The sequence below is a fragment of the Schistocerca piceifrons genome, chromosome 2 (assembly GCF_021461385.2).
Source record: "Schistocerca piceifrons isolate TAMUIC-IGC-003096 chromosome 2, iqSchPice1.1, whole genome shotgun sequence".
Lineage (NCBI taxonomy): Eukaryota > Metazoa > Arthropoda > Insecta > Orthoptera > Acrididae > Schistocerca > Schistocerca piceifrons.
This window is the reverse complement of record NC_060139.1, coordinates 237,863,183-237,883,899: the sequence shown is the minus strand read 5'-3', so window position 1 is coordinate 237,883,899 and position 20,717 is coordinate 237,863,183. Positions and strand designations below refer to the sequence as shown.

Sequence of the window (20,717 nt, the reverse complement as noted above, 5' to 3'; positions counted from 1 at the left end):
ACTTTCTGCAGATGATGCAGTTGCTTGTAATGAGGTGCTGTCTGAAAGAGGCTACATATATACTCAGCCAGATAGTGATAAGATTTCAAAGTGGTGCAAAGATTGACAACTTGACTTACAAAATGAAAAAAGAAACATAGTATCCTATGACTATAATATTAATTAGTCACAGTTGGAATTGGTCAGCTGATACAAATAACTGGGTGTAAAACTTTGTAGGTGTGTGAAATGGAATGATCACAAAGTCTCAGGCGCAGGTAATGCAGATGGCCACAGGTTTGTTTGATCTGTGGGAGGCTGCCGCAGAGATGCTGAAGAAGCTGAACTGATTGACCCTTGAAGATAGATGTAAATTATCCTGAAAAAGTCTGCTAACAGAGTTTCAAGAACCAGCAATAAATGATGACTCTAAGAATATACCACAACTGCATTCATATCTCTGCCATTGGGTTCATTGGGACAAGATTAGAATATTTACAGTATTCAAAGAGGCATTCAGTCAGTCATTCTTCCTGCACTCCATATGTGAATGGAACTGGAAGAAACCCTAATAACTGGTACAGTGGGACATACCATCTGCCATGCTCTTCATGGTTGTTTGCTGAGTGAGATGGTGCAATGGCTAAGAAACTGAACTCACATTCAGGAGGATGACAGTTCAAGTTCCTCCCCCTCCTGCCATCCAGATTTAGCTTTCCCATGTCAGTTGAGGCAAATCCTTTTAAGGTCCTTCCACATCTTTACCAGATCTGAGGTTGAACTCTGTTCTAACATAATTGTCCTCAGTGGAACATTAAACCCTAATCTCCCTTCCTTTAAAGATATTTGAAGAAAACCGTCAGCATATAACCTGAGGAGCTAAACCATTATTACCACCTGACTAATAGTGTTTCAATTCAACTTTGGAATGTAATAGAAGAGCGATTATACATAGCATGGATTTTTTAGTAGTTTCCAGAGGTTGTTGTTGTTGTTGTGGTCTTCAGTCCTGAGACTGGTTTGATGCAGCTCTCCATGCTACTCTATCCTGTGCAAGCTTTTTCATCTCCCAGTACCTACTGCAACCTACATCCTTCTGAATCTGCTTAGTGTATTCATCTCTTGGTCTCCCCCTACGATTTTTACCCTCCACGCTGCCCTCCAATACTAAATTGGTGATCCCTTGATGCCTCAGAACATGTCCTACCAACCGATCCCTTCTTCTGGTCAAGTTGTGCCACAAACTTCTCTTCTCCCCAATCCTATTCAATACTTCCTCATTAGTTATGTGATCTACCCATCTAATCTTCAGCATTCTTCTGTAGCACCACATTTCGAAAGCTTCTATTCTCTTCTTGTCCAAATTATTTATCGTCCATGTTTCACTTCCATACATGGCTACACTCCATACGAATACTTTCAGAAATGACTTCCTGACACTTAAATCAATACTGGATGTTAACAAATTTCTCTTCTTCAGAAACGCTCTCCTCGCCATTGCCAGCCTACATTTTATATCCTCTCTATTTCGACCATCATCAGTTATTTTGCTCCCCAAATAGCAAAACTCCTTTACTACTTTAAGTGCCTCATTTCCTAATCTAATTCCCTCAGCATCACCCGACTTAATTAGACTACATTCCATTATCCTTGTTTTGCTTTTGTTGATGTTCATCTTATATCCTCCTTTCAAGACACTGTCCATTCCATTCAACTGCTCTTCCAAGTCCTTTGCTGTCTCTGACAGAATTACAATGTCATCGGCGAACCTCAAAGTTTTTATTTCTTCTCCATGGATTTTAATACCTACTCCGAATTTTTCTTTTGTTTCCTTTACTGCTTGCTCAATATACAGATTGAACAACATCGGGGACAGGCTACAACCCTGTCTTACTCCCTTCCCAACCACTGCTTCCCTTTCATGTCCCTCGACTCTTATAACTGCCATCTGGTTTCTGTACAAATTGTAAATAGCCTTTCGGTCCCTGTATTTTACCCCTGCCACCTTTAGAATTTGAAAGAGAGTATTCCAGTCAACATTGTCAAAAGCTTTCTCTAAGTCTACAAATGCTAGAAACGTAGGTTTGCCTTTCCTTAATCTTTCTTCTAAGATAAGACGTAAGGTCAGTATTGCCTCACGTGTTCCAGTGTTTCTACGGAATCCAAACTGATCTTCCCCGAGGTTGGCTTCTACTAGTTTTTCCATTCGTCTGTAAAGAATTCGTGTTAGTATTTTGCAGCTGTGACTTATTAAGCTGATAGTTCGGTAATTTTCACATCTGTCAACACCTGCTTTCTTTGGGATTGGAATTATTATATTCTTCTTGAAGTCTGAGGGTATTTCGCCTGTTTCATACATCTTGCTCACCAGATGGTAGAGTTTTGTCAGGACTGGCTCTCCCACGGCCGTCAGTAGTTCCAATGGAATATTGTCTACTCCGGGGGCCTTGTTTCGACTCAGGTCTTTCAGTGCTCTGTCAAACTCTTCACGCAGTATCGTATCTCCCATTTCATCTTCATCTACATCCTCTTCCATTTCCATAATATTGTCCTCAAGTACATCGCCCTTGTATAGACCCTCTATATACTCCTTCCACCTTTCTGCTTTCCCTTCTTTGCTTAGAACTGGGTTTCCATCTGAGCTCTTGATATTCATACAAGTCGTTATCTTATCTCCAAAGGTCTCTTTAATTTTCCTGTAGGCGGTATCTATCTTACCCCTAGTGAGATAGGCCTCTACATCCTTACATTTGCCCTCTAGCCATCCCTGCTTAGCCATTTTGCACTTCCTGTCGATATCATTTTTGAGACGTTTGTATTCCTTTTTGCCTGTTTCACTTACTGCATTTTTATATTTTCTCCTTTCATCTATTAAATTCAATATTTCTTCTGTTACCCAAGGATTTCTACTAGCCCTCGTCTTTTTACCTACTTGATCCTCTGCTGCTTTCACTACTTCATCCCTCAAAGCTACCCATTCTTCTTCTACTGTATTTATTTCCCCCATTCCTGTCAATTGCTCCCTTATGCTCTCCCTGAATCTCTGTACAACCTCTGGTTCTTTTAGTTTATCCAGGTCCCATCTCCTTAAATTCCCACCTTTTTGCAGTTTCTTCAGTTTTAATCTACAGGCCATAACCAATAGATTGTGGTCAGAGTCCACATCTGCCCCTGGAAATGTCTTACAATTTAAAACCTGGTTCCTAAATCTCTGTCTTACCATTATATAATCTATCTGATACCTTTTAGTATCTCCAGGGTTCTTCCATGTATACAACCTTCTTTCATGATTCTTAAACCAAGTGTTAGTTATGATTATGTTGTGCTCTGTGCAAAATTCTACCAGGCGGCTTCCTCTTTCATATCTGTCCCCCAATCCATATTCACCTACTTTGTTTCCTTCTCTCCCTTTTCCTACACTCGAATTCCAGTCACCCATGACTATTAAATTTTCGTCTCCCTTCACAATCTGAATAATTTCTTTTATTTCATCATACATTTCTTCAATTTCTTCATCATCTGCAGAGCTAGTTGGCATATAAACTTGTACTACTGTAGTAGGTGTGGGCTTCGTATCTATCTTGGCCACAATAATGTGTTCACCATGCTGTTTTTATAGTAGCTTACCCGCATTCCTATTTTCCTATTCATTATTAAACCTACTCCTGCATTACCCCTATTTGATTTTGTGTTTGTAACCCTGTAGTCACCTGACCAGAAGTCTTGTTCCTCCTGCCACCGAACTTCACTAATTCCCACTATATCTAACTTCAACCTATCCATTTCCCTTTTTAAATTTTCTAACCTACCTGCCCGATTAAGGGATCTGACATTCCATGCTCCGATCCATGGAACGCCAGTTTTCTTTCTCCTGATAACGACATCCTCTTGAGTAGTCCCCGCCCGGAGATCCGAATGGGGGACTATTTTACCTCCAGAATATTTTACCCAAGAGGACGCCATCATCATGTAATCATACAGTAAAGCTGCATGCCCTCGGGAAAAATTACGGCTGTAGTTTCCCCTTGCTTTCAGCCGTTCGCAGTACCAGCACAGCAAGGCCGTTTTGGTTATTGTTACAAGGCCAGATCAGTCAATCATCCAGACTGTTGCCCTTGCAACTACTGAAAAGGCTGCTGCCCCTCTTCAGGAACCACACGTTTGTCTGGCCTCTCAACAGATACCCCTCCGTTGTGGTTGCACCTACGGTACGGCTATCTGTATCGCTGAGGCACGCAAGCCTCCCCACCAACGGCAAGGTCCATGGTTCATGGGGGGTGTTTCCAGAGGTATGTGGCACCAAAAGTCTATGCACAGGTCTACAATTCCTTAATATTCTTGCAACGAATTTCAGCCTGGCCTTCATTTTTCCTACAAGTAGTTTTATCTGGTCATTCCACTTTAGGGCATTGTGGACAGTTACTCTTCGGTGTTTTACAGTTGTTAATGTTTTCACTGATTTAGTGCCGTTATGTGATGGATCTATTTGCCTATCTATGCTCAGTATGCTACATTTATTTACATTTAGTATCAACTGCTAGCTCGTGAACCAAATGTTGATTCTCTGCAGGTCTTCCTGAATTTTGCTACGGTCTCTGGCACTAACCTTCCTATGAACAGCCCGATGGAGCTTCTGATGTTATACACTGCCTTCTTTATGTATATACTGTAAAAAGCAACAACATCTTAACACTCTCGTGGGGTACAACTGAAATTAGTTGTACATTTGTAAATTTCATCCTGCTAAGAACAGTATGCCTTACTGTATTCGCTAGGAAGTCCTAAATATAGTCAGATATTCAATAAGTTGGTACTGAATAAGCTTGTGCATTGGTTAGCTCTCTATCCAGATTTAGGTTTTCCATGATTTCCTAAATCACTCCAGGCAAATGCTGGGATGATTCCTTTGAAAGGGCACAGCCGATTTCATCCCCATCCTTGACATGATCTGAGCTTATGCTCCGTCTCTAATGACCTTGATGTCAACAGGACATTAAACCCGATTTTCGTTCTCTCTTCCTTCAGTAAGCTCATATTTTGTTCACTAAACAGTAGAGCAAAACAATATTGAATTCTTTTTGCAAGTCAAGGAACACATCAGCAATCTGGCACCATTGCCTGTAGCACTCTGGATCTCATGGACATACAGAGCCATTCTCACAGCTTCCCCTTCTCACTTGGTGTACGCTTTGCCAGTGGTGCTGACATAGTGCATGGTACTGGCAAGGTGAGTAGATTGGCCCACTCATTTGGGTTAGAGGTGTACAGTAAGAATGCTTGGAAAAAAGCCCAATATTCATCTGCAAATCTTATGCAAAAGCAGGATGCATCCTGACTCTTCTTATCAGTATATAGTCTTGTCTAGTGTACTGCCCAAGTTGCTTGCACTCACTGCTTACTGTGCTTCTAGCAGCTACTTGACAGACTGATTATATGACTGCCATGCTCCGGGATTTGCCTGTAGTGTCATGTAAGAAAAATAGACTTTTTAATGCATGTCTCTGTGGGAATTTGTTATGAAAACTGTCGACAGTGTAATCTGACTATGTTTTTCAAATGAAACCGCTTGTGAGCTAGTAAACGTGTGTCAGTATAGCTGCGGTGATTTCTTATTTTTCTTTTTGCTGATGCTCCCCAATATTACACTGGATGCCATTGCTAAATCTCAACATTTCTATGGAGCATGTGCTGGTGGAAGACCCAGGAGGACACTGTTTGTGTTAATACAAAAGCTAAATTGCAAAAAGATGAGGAACAGAATTTAACCACAAGAAAGTGGAAACCAACAGTCTTCATCACCGTGTAACATTACACCCTTGTGTGCTTATGGTAAAAGTTGTCCAAAACCTGCATGTTAGATACCTAATCAACAGGGACATTGCGTGTCATATCTTGCGATCTGCTGCTGACTGTGTTAACATCACAAACTGACTGCAGAGGACAACGAGGACAACAAACAGGCACGTGCGTGCGCACGCACACACACACACACACACACACACACACACACACACACAAGACAGAGAGAGAATAAATTCTCAAAAGCTAACCTATGTTACATATTTGTCTGCAAGTTAGGGGTTGCCTTTCTGAATTTCCTGTTTGTCATTCCCATCCTCTAATTGTTGTAAAATTCCATTTTAACAAGGGACACATTGTCTGTTGTGTGAAGTTGACTGTTGCATTTCTTTACAGGCTAGCTGAACAGTACATGCGATATGCTGAATTTACATGGGAACTAAAGGCTGATATTGATGATGCAGCAACCAGTTTGTGTCTGTTGCAAGTGGTGCCCGCTGTTCTTGTAAAGAAATTTTTATTTGCGCAGCAAAGACTGGATTCTGAAAAGTTACCCCCCTTGTCGTGGAAACCTTCCAAGTTTTGGGCACAGTTCATACATAATAATCAGGCATGTACATCAGTCTGTTATATATCATTTAAAATAGGAGACACAATAACTAACAATCATAATAGTGGTGGTAATAATAATAATAATAATAATAATATAGTTTTACCAAAAACAGATAACAGTCACATTATAACTAAAACATCAACAGGCTAGTGTCAAAGATTGTAGTATTCTTAGTTTCTTTATGCTCAGATATCTGGTTGTTTGTCAAATTGTTGTAATATGAGCTTTATACCATGCTTTCAACTGACAAAACACTAAGTATTTATGCTGTTAATTTCTCAGCATTTGAAAATGACTGCCAGCTGTGTAAAGTTAACAAATCCTGTCCTTTGTTCATACTTCTACACCATTGGCCATTAAAATTGCTACACCACAAAGATGACATGCTACAGATGCGAAATTTAACCAACAGGAAGAAGATGCTGTGATATGCAAATGATGAACTTTCCAGAGCATTCACACAAGGTTGGCACTGGTGGCGACGCCTACAACGTGCTGACATTAGGAAAGTTTCCAACCGATTTCTCATCCACAAACAGCAGTTGACCGGCATTGCTGGTGAAGTGTTGTTGTGATGCCTCGTCTAAGGAGGAGAAATGCGTACCATCATGTTTCCTACTTTGATAAAGGTTGGATTGTAGCCTATCGCAATTGCAGTTTATCATATCACGACATTGCTGCTCGTGTTGGTCGTGATCCAATGACTGTTAGCAGAATATGGAATCGGTGGTTTCAGGAGGGTAATACAGAATGCCGTGTTGGATCCCAATGGCCTCGTATCACTAGCAGTCGAGATGACAGGCATCTTATCCGCATGGCTGTAACGGATCGTGCAGCCACGTCTCGATCCCTGAGTCAACAGATGGGGACGTTTGCAAGACAACAACCATCTGCACAAACAGTTCGATGACTTTTGCAGCAGCATGGACTATTACCTCGGAGACCATGGCTGCGGTTACCCTTGACGCTGCATCACAGACAGGAGCGCCTGTGATGGTGTACTCAACGACGAACCTGGGTGCACGAATGGCAAAACGTCACTTTTTGGATGAATCCAGGTTCTGCTTACAGCATCATGATGGTCACACCCGTGTTTGGCGACATCTCGGTGAACGCACATTGGAAGCATGTATTCATCATCGCCATACTGGCATATCACCGGTGTGATGGTATAGGGTGCCATTGGTTACACGTCTCGGTCTCCTCTTGTTCGCATTGACGGCACTTTGAACAGTGGATGTTACATTTCAGATGTGGTACAACCCGTGGCTCTACCCTTCATTCGATCCCTGCGAAACCCTACATTTCAGCAGGATAATGCATGACCGCATGTTTCAGGTCCTGTACGGGCCTTTCTGGACACAGAAAATGTTCAACTGCTGCCCTGGCCAGCACATTCTCCAGATCTCTCACCAATTGAAAACGTCTGGTCAATGGTGGCTGATTAATTGGCTCATCACAATATGCCAGTCACTACTCTTGATGAACTGTGGTATCGTGTTGAAGCTACGTGGGCAGCTGTACCTGTACATGCCATCCTAGCTCTGTTTGACTCAATGCCCAGGTGTATCAAGGCCGTTATTACAGCCAGAGGTGGTTGTTCTGGGTACTGATTTCTCAGGATCTATGCACCCAAATTGCGTGAAAATGTAATCACATGTCAGTTCTAGTATAATATATTTGTCGAATTAATACCCGTTTATCATCTGCATTTCTTCTTGGTGTAGCAATTTTAATGGCCAGTAGTGTATTTACTGTTATTGATTTCACTTACTAACTGGCAAATAATCCATTGTTGTAGTGCCCCTATTAGCATATTTGATGTGATGTCAGAAGAGTAAAATACGTATTTCTTGTATCACTGTTTATTTTTTTTTTTTTTTTAATTTACTTTTGTAGTCAAACAAATATTTGATTGTTATTTCTGTCATTGTGCCACACTACTGTGTCTTCATATTGAAATTCCACTATAAGAGAGGCAGACAATATTACATTAGGGGCATCATGTTAATAGCGAATGGTAACAGGGTTTGGATACCGAGAGAAAACAAAGATGTATGCTTGATACTTATAAGTTGGTGGGAGTAGAAGTTTAAAATGTGATACAGACCCTGAACCATTTGATGTCATTTAGCCTGAAAGTGGAATGGAGCTGCCAGAAGCTGCTCAACTCACCTTCCCATGTATGGATCATTTCAGCCCTCTTCTGAAAGGTTCTGGATATTACTACTTCATCTATACAAACAGAACACCATGCCAACCCTGGCAGTGAGTAGTTTTACTTCTGAAGATGATGACAGAGACAGCTGTTGAAAGCTCTTGAGTTTACTTGAGTTGATCTGGCTGGAATAACTGAGATGATATATTCATCACTGCATCAATTTTCTGTTTCATTTCTTATTATGTTTGGAATACATTGAAGTAGACATTCATATAATACATCATTCATATAATGAAGATAAATATTATTAAGTATTTGAATAAACAGCATTAATAACCGTTTTTAATTACTTATTGTATTTTTTTTTAGGTACAGCCATATTTGCACCAGTTCTACTCTCTAAGCAACCATGCTCCCATAATCCATGTATTTCGTATTTTATTTAAATATTTATATCCTTTATTATAAGCAGTGATCAAAAATTGCCATTGGTAGGCCGTACAGGCGAGAATTGGTATTCCAATTGGGCAAAATCCCTGTAAGAATTGAAGTAATCATCCCACTGACACACTGGGTTGAAGATACTCATTTTGCTAAAGCTCTGCACCCTGTTGCGTGAAGTCTGTAATTGCCTGTGCACTTCTTTGTCTGACAGGAATCATCGACCTTTCAAGGCCTTTTTAGGGGACCGAAGGCACGTTAATCACATGGGAAGAAATCAGAAATACAGGGCGGGTGGTCGAGTGTCTCCCACCTCAGTTGGCCTAACTTCTGTGTTACGGCATTTGCAATATGGAGACATGCATTATCATGAAGTAACAGGACCCCTTGTCACACTACTCCTCATAAACATTCTTTATTCTGTGATGGATTTCTACCAGTATTTGTCCTTCGGCCACCAAGAAAAGAATAACAGCACATTGGTCCTGTTTGGACACATTTGGTAATAATGTCACCATTGTTCATGTTTACGCATTTACTGCCCGCATGTTGAAAGACACAAATGCCACACTAATCCCTTGCCTATATGTGATGCTTATATATCTGCATCGGAGTCGCAGTGTGTTGCATATACACAGCAATGTTGGCCTCAAATGTAAACTTTTTGATCGCCCTTTATATTTACCCATTTTTGTGTATTTCTGTCTATTGATTATGCTCAGTTTCAGCCCACACTTTTACTGGTTCCGCACTTCGCATTTTTATTATAAACATGGTTTACATGCCTGACATCGCATCATACTCCACCACCACCACCACCACCACCACCACCACCACCAGTACTGATATCTGGAATGTTCATCACTGTTCTTTCTCCGTTTGTTCATATTGATTAATTTGAAAATATATATGTGTGCTCTGAAGCTGACTGAAATTTTGATGACTTAGCAAACTGTCCTTTGAACTGTTAATGTTTCTGCCTGCCATTCAGTGTTTCACCTTAAAATTGTCACATTCAGTTGATGCAAAAATTGTTGGAGTACACATTGTTATTGTTGCAAGTACTATTAAAATAATTGGGATAATTTTGAGTTGTTGGCTTGTGTATAATTTCATGTAAACAGACGGAGTTACTTGTAGGTTGTATAAGATTTCAATTAAGAAAATCAAAGTTCTGCTGGTTTAGTTTATTCTAGCCATGGCCTATCTTTTTTCATCTTTAATCTTGTGATGAACATTGCATAATAACTTTCCTTGCTAAAGGAAAATGCAATGCAAGAGCAATTGTGGACTTCCAAGTAGACATTTCATAACATGAGATGTTTGTTTCTAACAGGTCAGCTGCATTTCATTAAAGATGCTACTTTGGTTCCTTTTTTATGTGACTGTATCATAAAATTTTACATATATTCATAAAATCATTCAGAAAGTATTGCAAAAATAAGGCAATTTTCTACTTTCGAAAAACTTACCTTGATGTCTTCACTGTATCATCATACTGGCATATGCATCAGTGCACTCTACTTGGTAAACATTCCAAAATATGCCTCATAGGAAGATTGTTCCAAAAAACGTGTAGGGCACACACAATGGCCTTTGAGGTCTTTGAATAGTAACCCATTGATGGCTTAATTCAGTTTTGGGGAGAAAATAAATCATGTTTTCATTTGACACCATATATCTATTGAACAATGTACATAGAAGTGCATGAATTATGGATCCCTCAAGAAATGTTTGTACATATACGAATACATGTTGGTATGGTGGAAGAAGTTGCTATATAGTCCTGCTTTGGCTACTTTTCCTGGATTCTTTCAAGAAACTTGGCAAGATTTACTCTGCCATATTAACCTCTAGTTACTTTTCTTCCCTGAAGCGTGCAGTAGGGGAGATGCACACCATAGTTTCACACACAGCCTAGACTCTCTTTATTTTGCTGGACAGTCATCATCAGCAAGGACCCAGATTTTTTGCTGCTACTTCACATTTCTGTCAGATAGGTACAGTTATCTCAAATTTTCGCTTTGTAACATGCTGTAGAGAACACCCACAAAAAGAAACAAGATTTGTATGACATGTTCCATTATGTTTGCATTTCTTCTCAGATTCTGTGATGCTATTCCAAAGTACATTAAAAACATTACTACCACCTAAGAAGCAACCACATGGCATTCACTGTTGTTGTTGTTGTTGTGATCTTTAGCACCAAAAATGATTTGATGCAATTATCCATTTTAGCCTATCCTGTGCAAACTTCTATCTCTGAATAACTACTGCAACATACATCCTTCTGAATGTGCTTACTGTATTGGTCTCCTTATCCATTTTTTTTACCTCCCACATTTTCCTTCATTACCAAATTGATAATTCCTTCATGCCTCCGGATGTAACCTATCAACTGATCCCTTCTTTAGTCAAGTTGTGCCATTAGTTTCCTTTTTCCTCAGTTCAGTTCAGTGACCTTCTCATTAACTATTCAATCAAAGTCTTTAGTGTTCTGTAGCACACTTTTTCATGAACTGCTATTCTCTTCTTGTCTGAGATGCTCATCGTCCACTTTTCACTTTCATGCAAGCTACGCACCAGACTAATACCTTTCAAAAAGACTTCTTAACACTTACATTTATTTTAGATGTTAACAAATTTCTCTTTTTCATAAATGCTTTTTGTGCTATGGTCAGTTCACATTTTATTCCTCTGTGCTTTCAACATCATCAGTTAATTTGCTCCACAAATAACAAAACTCACCCACTACTTTCAGTATCTCATTTCGTAATCTAATTCTCTCAGCACCACCTGATTTAATTAACTGAATTCCATATTTATGTCTTTCTTGTGTTTATTTCCAGTGTATAACTTTATTTCAAGACACTATCCATCCCATTCAGCTGCTTTTCCAAGTCCTTTGCTGTGTTCAAAAGAATTGCAATATCACTGGCAAATCTCAATGCTTTTATTTCTTCTCAGTGAACTTCAATTTATTTTCCAAATTTATCCTTGATTTCCTTTATTGCTTGTTCACTGTGCAGATTAAATATCATCAGGGATAAGCTGCAACCCTTCCTCACTTCCTTCTCAGCTACTGCTTCCCCTTATGTCCTTTTAATTGTTACAACTGCCGTGTGGTTTCTGTACAAGTTGTAAATAACTCTTTGCTTCCTGTATTTTATCCCTATTACCTCCAGAATTTCAAAGAGTATATTCCAGTCAGCATTGTCAAAAGCTTTTTCTAAATTTACAAATACTCTAAAAACAGGTTTGCCTTTCTTTAACCTATCTGTTAAGGTAAGTCATATGGTCAGTATTTTCTTAAGTGCTCCCACTTTTCTCCAGAATCCAAACTGATTGTCCTCTATGTCAGCTCCTACCAGTTTTCCCACTTTTCTGCATATAATTTGTGTCATGTTTTGCAACCATGAATTATTAAATTGATGGTTCAGTTGCATTCACACCTGTCAGCACCTGCCTTCTTTGGAATTGGAATTATTAAATTCTTCTTTAAGTCTGAGGTTATTTCAACTGTCTCATATATTCTTGCACACCAGTAGAGTTGCATGTCCTCAGGAAGAACAAGGGCTGTAATTTCCCTTACTTTCATCTGTTTGCAGTACCAGGACAAGGTCAGTTTGGCCAATGTACAACACTACATCAGTCAGTCATCCAGGTTGATGCCTCCTACAGCTCCTTTTCAGGATCCATAGGTTAGACGCCTCTCCACAGATACCCCTCCATTATGGTTGCACCTACAACGCAGCTGTCTGTATCGTTGAGCCACAAATGCCACCCCACCTCAGCTAGGTCCATGCTGCCAAGTGAATTGTATTGTGAGGTATTGGTACAATTCATCCTCCAGACTGCATATAAGACCATTATACCAAACATACAGTGGCTATTCTAGGAATCATCTTGCTTGACCATAACCATGATCAACTGCTATGCACTACAATTACTTCAGTGACAACCACTACCTCTGGAACGTGGCTGCACATGGAACTTAATCAGTATTTTCTTGTCATCAGTTGAAATAAAAAGTTTTTTACTCATAGCACAGGACTTAAACACATTCATCATTCACAGATGACACTGAATGAGTGGCTACAAGCAGAAGCTGACACGGCTACTGAAAGTGAATCTGCAGGGTGTCGTCAGCAGAGGCTAATAATGAGGTGCTCTCCTCCAGACAAAGACACCCTTCCCAATTTATTCAATGCAGCAATAACTTTCACTGATGCATCTCTGGAATCTGATCTTGTATTAGTGTTAACTTACGTCATTGAAACAAATGCAGCTAATGTTGGGTCATCATGGCTGTTGCAACAGTGGGCCAACCAAAAGCCCACAGAGGATAATCGCATTTGCAGGTAATGCAGCTGAAGTATAGTGACCTGTCATTGGATGCCTAGAGCAAATATTGTATTAAAATCTAGTTTAGAAAATAACCATAGCTACAGTTCTTGTAACTGTTTGTGTGGATGCTATCAACCATTATAATTTTTAACTTTATTCTGCTCCATGGTTTCCATAAGCATTTTAAGGCAGGTGCTTCAGCAGTTCCATTGAAAAGGACACGACTTCATTCCTACACCCATTCTTGTCCAGTTCGATCCTGTGGTCCGTCACTGAAGCTGCTGTTGTCACTATAATGTTCAACCCTAATCCTCCTCCTTTCCTTTCTTTCCTACACATTTGTGGTTTTCACCTGAAAGGTCAACTCACTTGTTTATGTGTACAAATTTAGGATGAAACGCAATGTAGGCAATAACATTTCACACTTCCAGCATTGTACTTCAAAACTTCATCTGGATGGGGCTGACTTAAATTAATAATTGTTACACTGCTTGACTTTCGTGTTTACAAAGAATTAAAGTAGAGATCCCAACCATTAAAAGTTGCATATTGTAAAGTGTAAAAACAGTGACACAGGTTTGTGACATATAAACTGTGTAAGAATAATGTTTGCTGTATGACACAGCACACTCTCATACAATCAAACAGTTAAGGAATTCTTATATGTGTGTATCGAGGTATTGTGACCTGTAGCTCCTGTTACCAAGGAAAACTTTAGGGATGAGTAATTGCATAACTGCTGCCTACAAAACTAATGTGAACTAATATTGAGAAATCTCATCTTTCCTGGTACTGTTCTTTTACTTAAATATGGAATTTTGTCTTCCAGTATTGTAACACGATTACCTCCTTGGTTGATCTTCACGTCTAACTATTCTGTGACTCCAGGAAGGCAAATAATGCAAGACGTGGCAGCCTTTATAACCAAACGTTTAGTAAGTGGTTCCTTTGTTCTCTAGCATACTGAATTAGGAAAGGGTAGTCTAGCGTTTACTATGGTTGTATTATACAACCTGTTATTTCAAAGATGTTCATAATTTCTCCAGGAAGAGCTGAATAAACGTGTGTGTGTGTGTGTGTGTGTGTGTGTGTGTGTGTGTGTGTGTGTGTGTGTGTGTGTGTGTTTGTGTTTGTGTTTGTTTGTGCGTGTGTGTACACCTACTCTAGCTCAAGACAGGATGTGTGTATTCTATCTCAAGAAAGAATTCATTCCGAAAGCTAACAAGTTTTCTTTCTGTTTTGTGTGTGCCTGTCAACAACTCAATGTCTCTGCTGTTTGGTGAGTGGTCACCTTTACTCCTGGAGTATTTACATTCTGTCAGAACTTCTCAACTGTGAATATTTTTTAACTTTGAGCTAATATTTAAAATAAATAAGTTCACTCTCTTTTAGAACTGCATAGTGTAGAAAGACAGCAGTTCCTGAAGTGCTTTCAGTCATATGTTGAAATTTATTATTATTACATTATATTGTTGTAATTACTTGGTCAACAATCAACATAACAAGGGGCAGTTAATGAACAGTGTTGAATATCTTAGCAACTCAAAAGTTCTTTTTGAAAAAAATTAGAAAGATGAGAAATAGGGGGTGAAATCAACATGCAGCCAAGCATAAAGAGAGAGCAAAGTGAATACTGACGAGCAAATTTTTTGTTGTGGGCGGTACCAGTCACAGGTATCACATATTCAAACCTGAATTTTCCAAACAAAGTATTTTAGTGTGCAATTTTGAACATGGCCGATAATGCAGCAACCGTAGACGAAATTTATAATATTATTTGAAAATTCAACTCTTCGGTTGAGCAGGTAAAAAATTTTCAACTTTACCTAGGTTTCAACTGCTCTAAGGCAGCCTTCATCAGAAGTAAAAAATTTTTACATTACGTAGAGTAAATAGTTATGAAATGGTTTAGAGCAACAGTGCTCACGTTAAAGATAAAAATATATTTGTACATTATAAAATTTTCCTAGGAATGCACAACTTGATTAAGACGCGCCGCTAAGGGCGATGTTTGTTCTTAACCGAGACTTATTAATTTTCATAACAGAAAAAAACTCTCACAAATGTATATCGAGCCAAACATTGACATTATCTTCGCCGCTTCACAATGGAGATGAGGAAACTCTTGCTGTGGAAAGTCGTGGTAAAAGTCCATTACACATCTTGCCAAAAATGAACTTGTCTCTCCGATGATAATTACACTGTAGATCTGTTAATTCCATTTGCAAATTGGGATGAATATCATCTACAGAAACAGCAAATGGTCTCGAGAACCATTCAAAAGCTTGGGATAAATATCATATATCCCCAAATCACTTGAGAAATTCCTATTTTCTTGCACTAAGTACGGAAACATATTCTTTGCAATTCTGTTCTCGCACAGTAGACAGAGTAGAGAAATGCACTGCGTTCCCTGACGAGAGCTGTCGTTCCCACAGCTCAAGCTTGCTAGTGAAAGCTTGTACCTTTTCTTCCATTTTACAAATTAGCTGATTTTCTCCTTGCAAACTTGTGTTCAATGCATTCATGTGTCCGATAGTGTCCACTAAAAATGCAAGGTCGGCAACCCACTCTGGATCTTTTAACTTGGGATTGTACCTTCTTTTGTCCTTTAAAAACTGATTTATTGGTGTTCTCAGCTCAAAAAATCTTTTTAGTACTTTACCGCGGCTAAGCCAGCGCTCTTCACTGTGGTATGGTATGTCACCGTACTCTTCCTCAATTTCAGCTAAATATGTGTGAAACTGTCTATGTGTAAGCCCGTGGGATCTCAAATAATTAACTGTCCGAATAACCACTTGCATGACGTCCCCCAGTTTTGCTGCTTTTGCACAGAGTACTTCTTGGTGCAAAATGCAGAGGATGCTGTACAATGATTCTTCTGTACGCTGTAGCTTTTGTCTTAGTAATCCAACAAATCCCATTTGTTCCCCTTTCATTGGTGTCACTGACACCAAACGTTCCCAGTTTAATCCAGCTGAATCGACAGCTTCTTCAACGGCTTTTAGGATGTCCGCGCCAGTGGTCGTGCTTTTTAAAGATATCATATCTAAAAAATCCTGTGTTATGTGCAGAGCAGTGTCCACGCCGCAGACATAAATCACTAATTGCGCGGTGTCTGAAATATCTGTGGACTCATCAAGTGCGATGGAAAAAGCAATAAACTCCTGCACTGCACTCCTTAATAGATGGTAAACATCACCTGCCATGGCACTTGTACGACGACTTACAGCCCGCCGAGAAAGAGTGATAGCTCGAAACTGATTTGCATTCAGTGGGCAAAGTAAATCAGCAGCGTCATTCATGCACTCCTTTATAAACTCACCTTCAGCAAATGGTTTTCCAGACCTCACTATATTAAGCGCAATCTTATAACTTGCACGTGCCGCTGGGCTATGATTGTTGTCGTCCTGAAAAATTGAAAACAGTGCTCCATAAAATGTTAAATCAGTTAGATGACAGACATGACGAAAGAAAGTCGCAGATCTCTCGTGACAACAGCAACTTACATCAGATTCATCTCATATCGTCAGATCGCTCTTCTTAAGCTCAGTCCACTCAGAATCCGACAATAAATTGTACTCGTCCTTGTGAAATTTATTATAATGGCGTTCAATACTAAACTTCCGCTGGCCAGCGAGAATACTGCCACATATTAAACATTTTGAATTATCACGGTTTTGCACAAAGAAAAAATGATTCTCCCATTCCCTTTTAAAAGATAGCAAATCTCCACTTCTCCGTTTCCTTGACTCACTCTGCATTTTCCGGTTCTTGAAATACAACGTTCACTACGTAGTGGTCGCTTCGCATCAACGTCCGCAGCTTAGCCTGGTACTACACTACCGCAACCTGCCGGCTGTCGCCACTGCACCAGTCAACGACTGCACGCGAGCAGCACACGTGCAGCGCTTTGCGCTCACGAGCCGCGTGTAACGTTTGCCCGCCCCTGCTCTAAAGGTTCCCACTGAGGACATTATAGCAAATGTGGAGGCAGGAATCCGTCTGTTATCACCATAATCTGCTGATGAAATTAGGACAGAAACGGCCAGAATATTACCCAAACGAAGCCACCTAACAGTAATTTGTCTCAAGCAGAAAGGGAAGTGCTAAGGGAGATCAGTGCAGATAAGAGCATCAATGTACTTATAGCTGACAAATGTAATACCACAGTTTTGATGAAAAACAAAAATTACAAGAAGAAGATTAGTGAACTTTTTGATCACACTACTTCTACATATACATCTATTTCATACACAACAGATATTTTTCCAACTGACGTAGTGCCTTTATTTAGACACTGCATTACCACAAATTATTTCCAGTATGGCTGTGAATTTTATGAACAAATTGAAGGGGTGACTATAGACAACCCTCTTTGTCCAACTGTTGCCAATTTATTTATGGAGTTCATCGAACAGTGGGTGCTGCACACATCTACATCTACATTTATACTCCGCAAGCCACCCAAAGGTGTGTGGCGGAGGGCACTTTAAGTGCCACTGTCATTACCTCCCTTTCCTGTTCCACTCGCGTATGGTTCGCGGGAAGAACGACTGCTGGAAAGCCTCCGTGCATGCTTGAATCTCTTTAATTTTACATTAGTGATCTCCTCAGGAGGTATAAGTAGGGGGGAAGCAATATATTCGATACCTCATCCAGAATCACACCCTCTCAAAACCTGGACAGCAAGCTACACCGCGATGCAGAGTCCCTCTCTTGCAAAGTCTGCCACTTGAGTTTCCTAAACATCTCCGTAACGCTATCACACTTACCAAATAACCTGGTGACGAAACGTGCAGCTCTTCTTTGGACCTTCTCTATCTCCTCTGTCAACCCAACCTGGGACGGATCCCACACTGATGAGCAATACTCGAGTGTAGGTTGAACGAGTGTTTTGTAAGCCACATCCTTTGTTGATGGACCACATTTTCTAAGGACTCTCCCAATGAATCTCAGCCTGGCACCCGCCTTACCAACAATTAATTTTTTATGATCATTCCACTTCAAATCGTTCCGTACACATACTCCCAGATATTTTACAGAAGTAACTGCTACCAGTGTTTGTTTCACTATCATATAATCATACAATAAAGGATCCTTCTTTCTATGTATTCGCAATACATTACATCTGTCTACGTTAAGGGTCAGTTGCCACTCCCTGCACCAAGTGCCTATCTGCTGCAGATCTTCCTGCATTTTGCTGCAATTTTCTAATGCTGCAACTTCTCTGTATACTACAGCATCATCTGTGAAAATCCGCATGGAACTTCTGACACAATCTACTAGGTCATTTACATATATTGTGAAAAGCAGTGGTCCCATAACACTCCCCTGTGGCACGCAAGGGGTTACATTAACGTCTGTAGACACCTCTCCATTGAGAACACCATGCTGTGTTCTGTTTGCTAAAAACTCTTCAATCCAGCCACACAGCTGGTCTGATATTCCGTAGGCTCTTACTTTGTTTATCAGGCGATAGTGCAGAACTGTATCAAACACCTTCCAGAAGTCAAGGAAAATAGCATCTACCTGGGAGCCTGTATCTAATATGTTCTGGGTCTCATGAACAAATAAAGCGAGTTGGGTCTCACACGTTCGCTGTTTCCAGAATCCATGTTGATTCCTACAAAGTAGATTCTGGGTTTCCAGAAATGACATGATACGCAAGCAAAAAACATGTTCTAAAATTCTACAACAGATCGACGTCGGAGAGATAGGCCTATAGTTTTTCGCATCTGCTCGATGACCCTTCTTGAAAACTGGAACTGCCTGTGCTCTTTTCCAATCATTTGGAACCTTCCGTTCCTCTAGAGACTTGCGGTACACTGCTGTTAGAAGGGGGGCAAGTTCTTTCGCGCACTCTGTGTAGAATCGAATTGGTATCCCGTCAGGCCCAGTGGACTTTCCTCTGTTGAGTGATTCCAATTGCTTTTCTATTTCTTGGACACTTATTTCAATGTCAGCTTTTTTTTTTTTGTTCGTGCGAGGATTTAGAGAAGGAACTGCAGTGCGGGCTACCTCTGTGAAACAGCTTTGGAAAAAGGTGTTTAGTATTTCAGCTTTACGCGTGATACTCTTTTTCAATGCCATTATCATCCCAGAGTGTCTGGATATGCTGTTTCGATCCACTTACTGATTTAACGTAAGACCAGAACTTCCTAGGATTTTCTGATAAGTTAGTACATAGAGTTTTACTTTCGAATTCACTGAACACTTCATGCATAGACCTCCTTACGCTAACTTTGACATCGTTTAGCTTCTGTTTGTCTGGGAGGTTTTGGCTGCATTTAAATTTGCAGTGAAGCTCTCTTTGCTTTTCCAGTAGTTTTCTAACTTTGTTGTTGAACCACGGTGGGTTTTTCCCATCCCTCACAGTTTTACTCGTCACGTACCTGTTTAAAACGCATTTTACGATTGCCTCGATCTTTTTCCATAAACACTCAACATTGTCAGTATTGGAACAGAAATTTTCATTTCAATCTGTTAGGTAGTCTGAAATCTGCCTCCTATTACTCTTGCTAAACAGATAAACCTTCCTCCCTTTTTTTTCTATTCCTATTAACTTCCATATTCAGGGATGTTGCAATGGCCTTATGATCACTGATTCCCTGTTCTGCGCTTACAGAGTCGAAAAGTTCAGGTCTGTTTGTTATCAGTAGGTCCAAGGTGTTATCTCCGCGAGTCAGTTCTCTGTTTAATTGCTCGAGGTAATTTTCAGTCAGTGAAAGACTGACTAAGAGGTACCGCTACATGGATGATGCTTTTCTTGTTCGGACTCACAGCGAAGAGGAGCTGGATGTCTTCTTGGTGCATCTCAATGGTAGTAAGCCAAAGATACAGTTTATGATGAGGAAGAGAGCAATGGTCAACTTAATTTTGTAGACGTGTCTGTAAATACATAGGTGGACAGGACTCTGGGCCCTGAGTTATACAGAAAGATTTTCTTGGCTCTGTCCAGCACAGTTTTAATGACACCTCTCTTTTATCTATGATTCCTTGTGCAGTTATTGATCAGTGTATGTTACACTGCACAAGGAATCATAGATCAAAGAGACATGTCATTAAAACTGTGGTGGACAGATCCAACAAAATCTGTGAGCCAGTTTATTTGCAGGATGAATTAAATCACTTATGACAAGCCTTCAAGAAAAATGGATCCACTAGTAAGGACATTTATTGAGTACTCCATCAAAGAAGAGAAGAAGCTGGAACTACTGAGCAACAGAAGCCGCTATCTGGATAAGATTTCCCCATTCAATAATAAAATTATGGATTCCATTGGGAAAGTTTTGGTCAAGTACGGGGTCAAAACGATCTTCAGACCCACCAAGAAGATTAATGAATATTTAAGAACAGTGAAAGATGCATGGCACT

The 20,717-nt window shown here is 40.0% G+C and overlaps 1 protein-coding gene across 8 annotated transcripts in view; it reads left to right on the top strand.

The window, feature by feature from the left end:
- The window catches only part of LOC124777276 (Fanconi anemia group A protein homolog), a 246,329-nt gene that overhangs the window by 176,612 nt on the left and 49,000 nt on the right, over positions 1-20,717 (top strand). For 6 of the 8 annotated variants that reach the window (XM_047252612.1, XM_047252614.1, XM_047252615.1 and 3 more), the window contains 3 exons: positions 6,175-6,388; positions 13,071-13,354; positions 14,170-14,275. In XM_047252612.1, the coding sequence (XP_047108568.1) occupies positions 6,175-6,388; positions 13,071-13,354; positions 14,170-14,275 (604 nt within the window). The remainder of the gene's footprint in view (positions 1-6,174; positions 6,389-13,070; positions 13,355-14,169; positions 14,276-20,717) is intronic. The other 2 variants (XM_047252619.1, XM_047252617.1) reach the window with 2 other exon arrangements.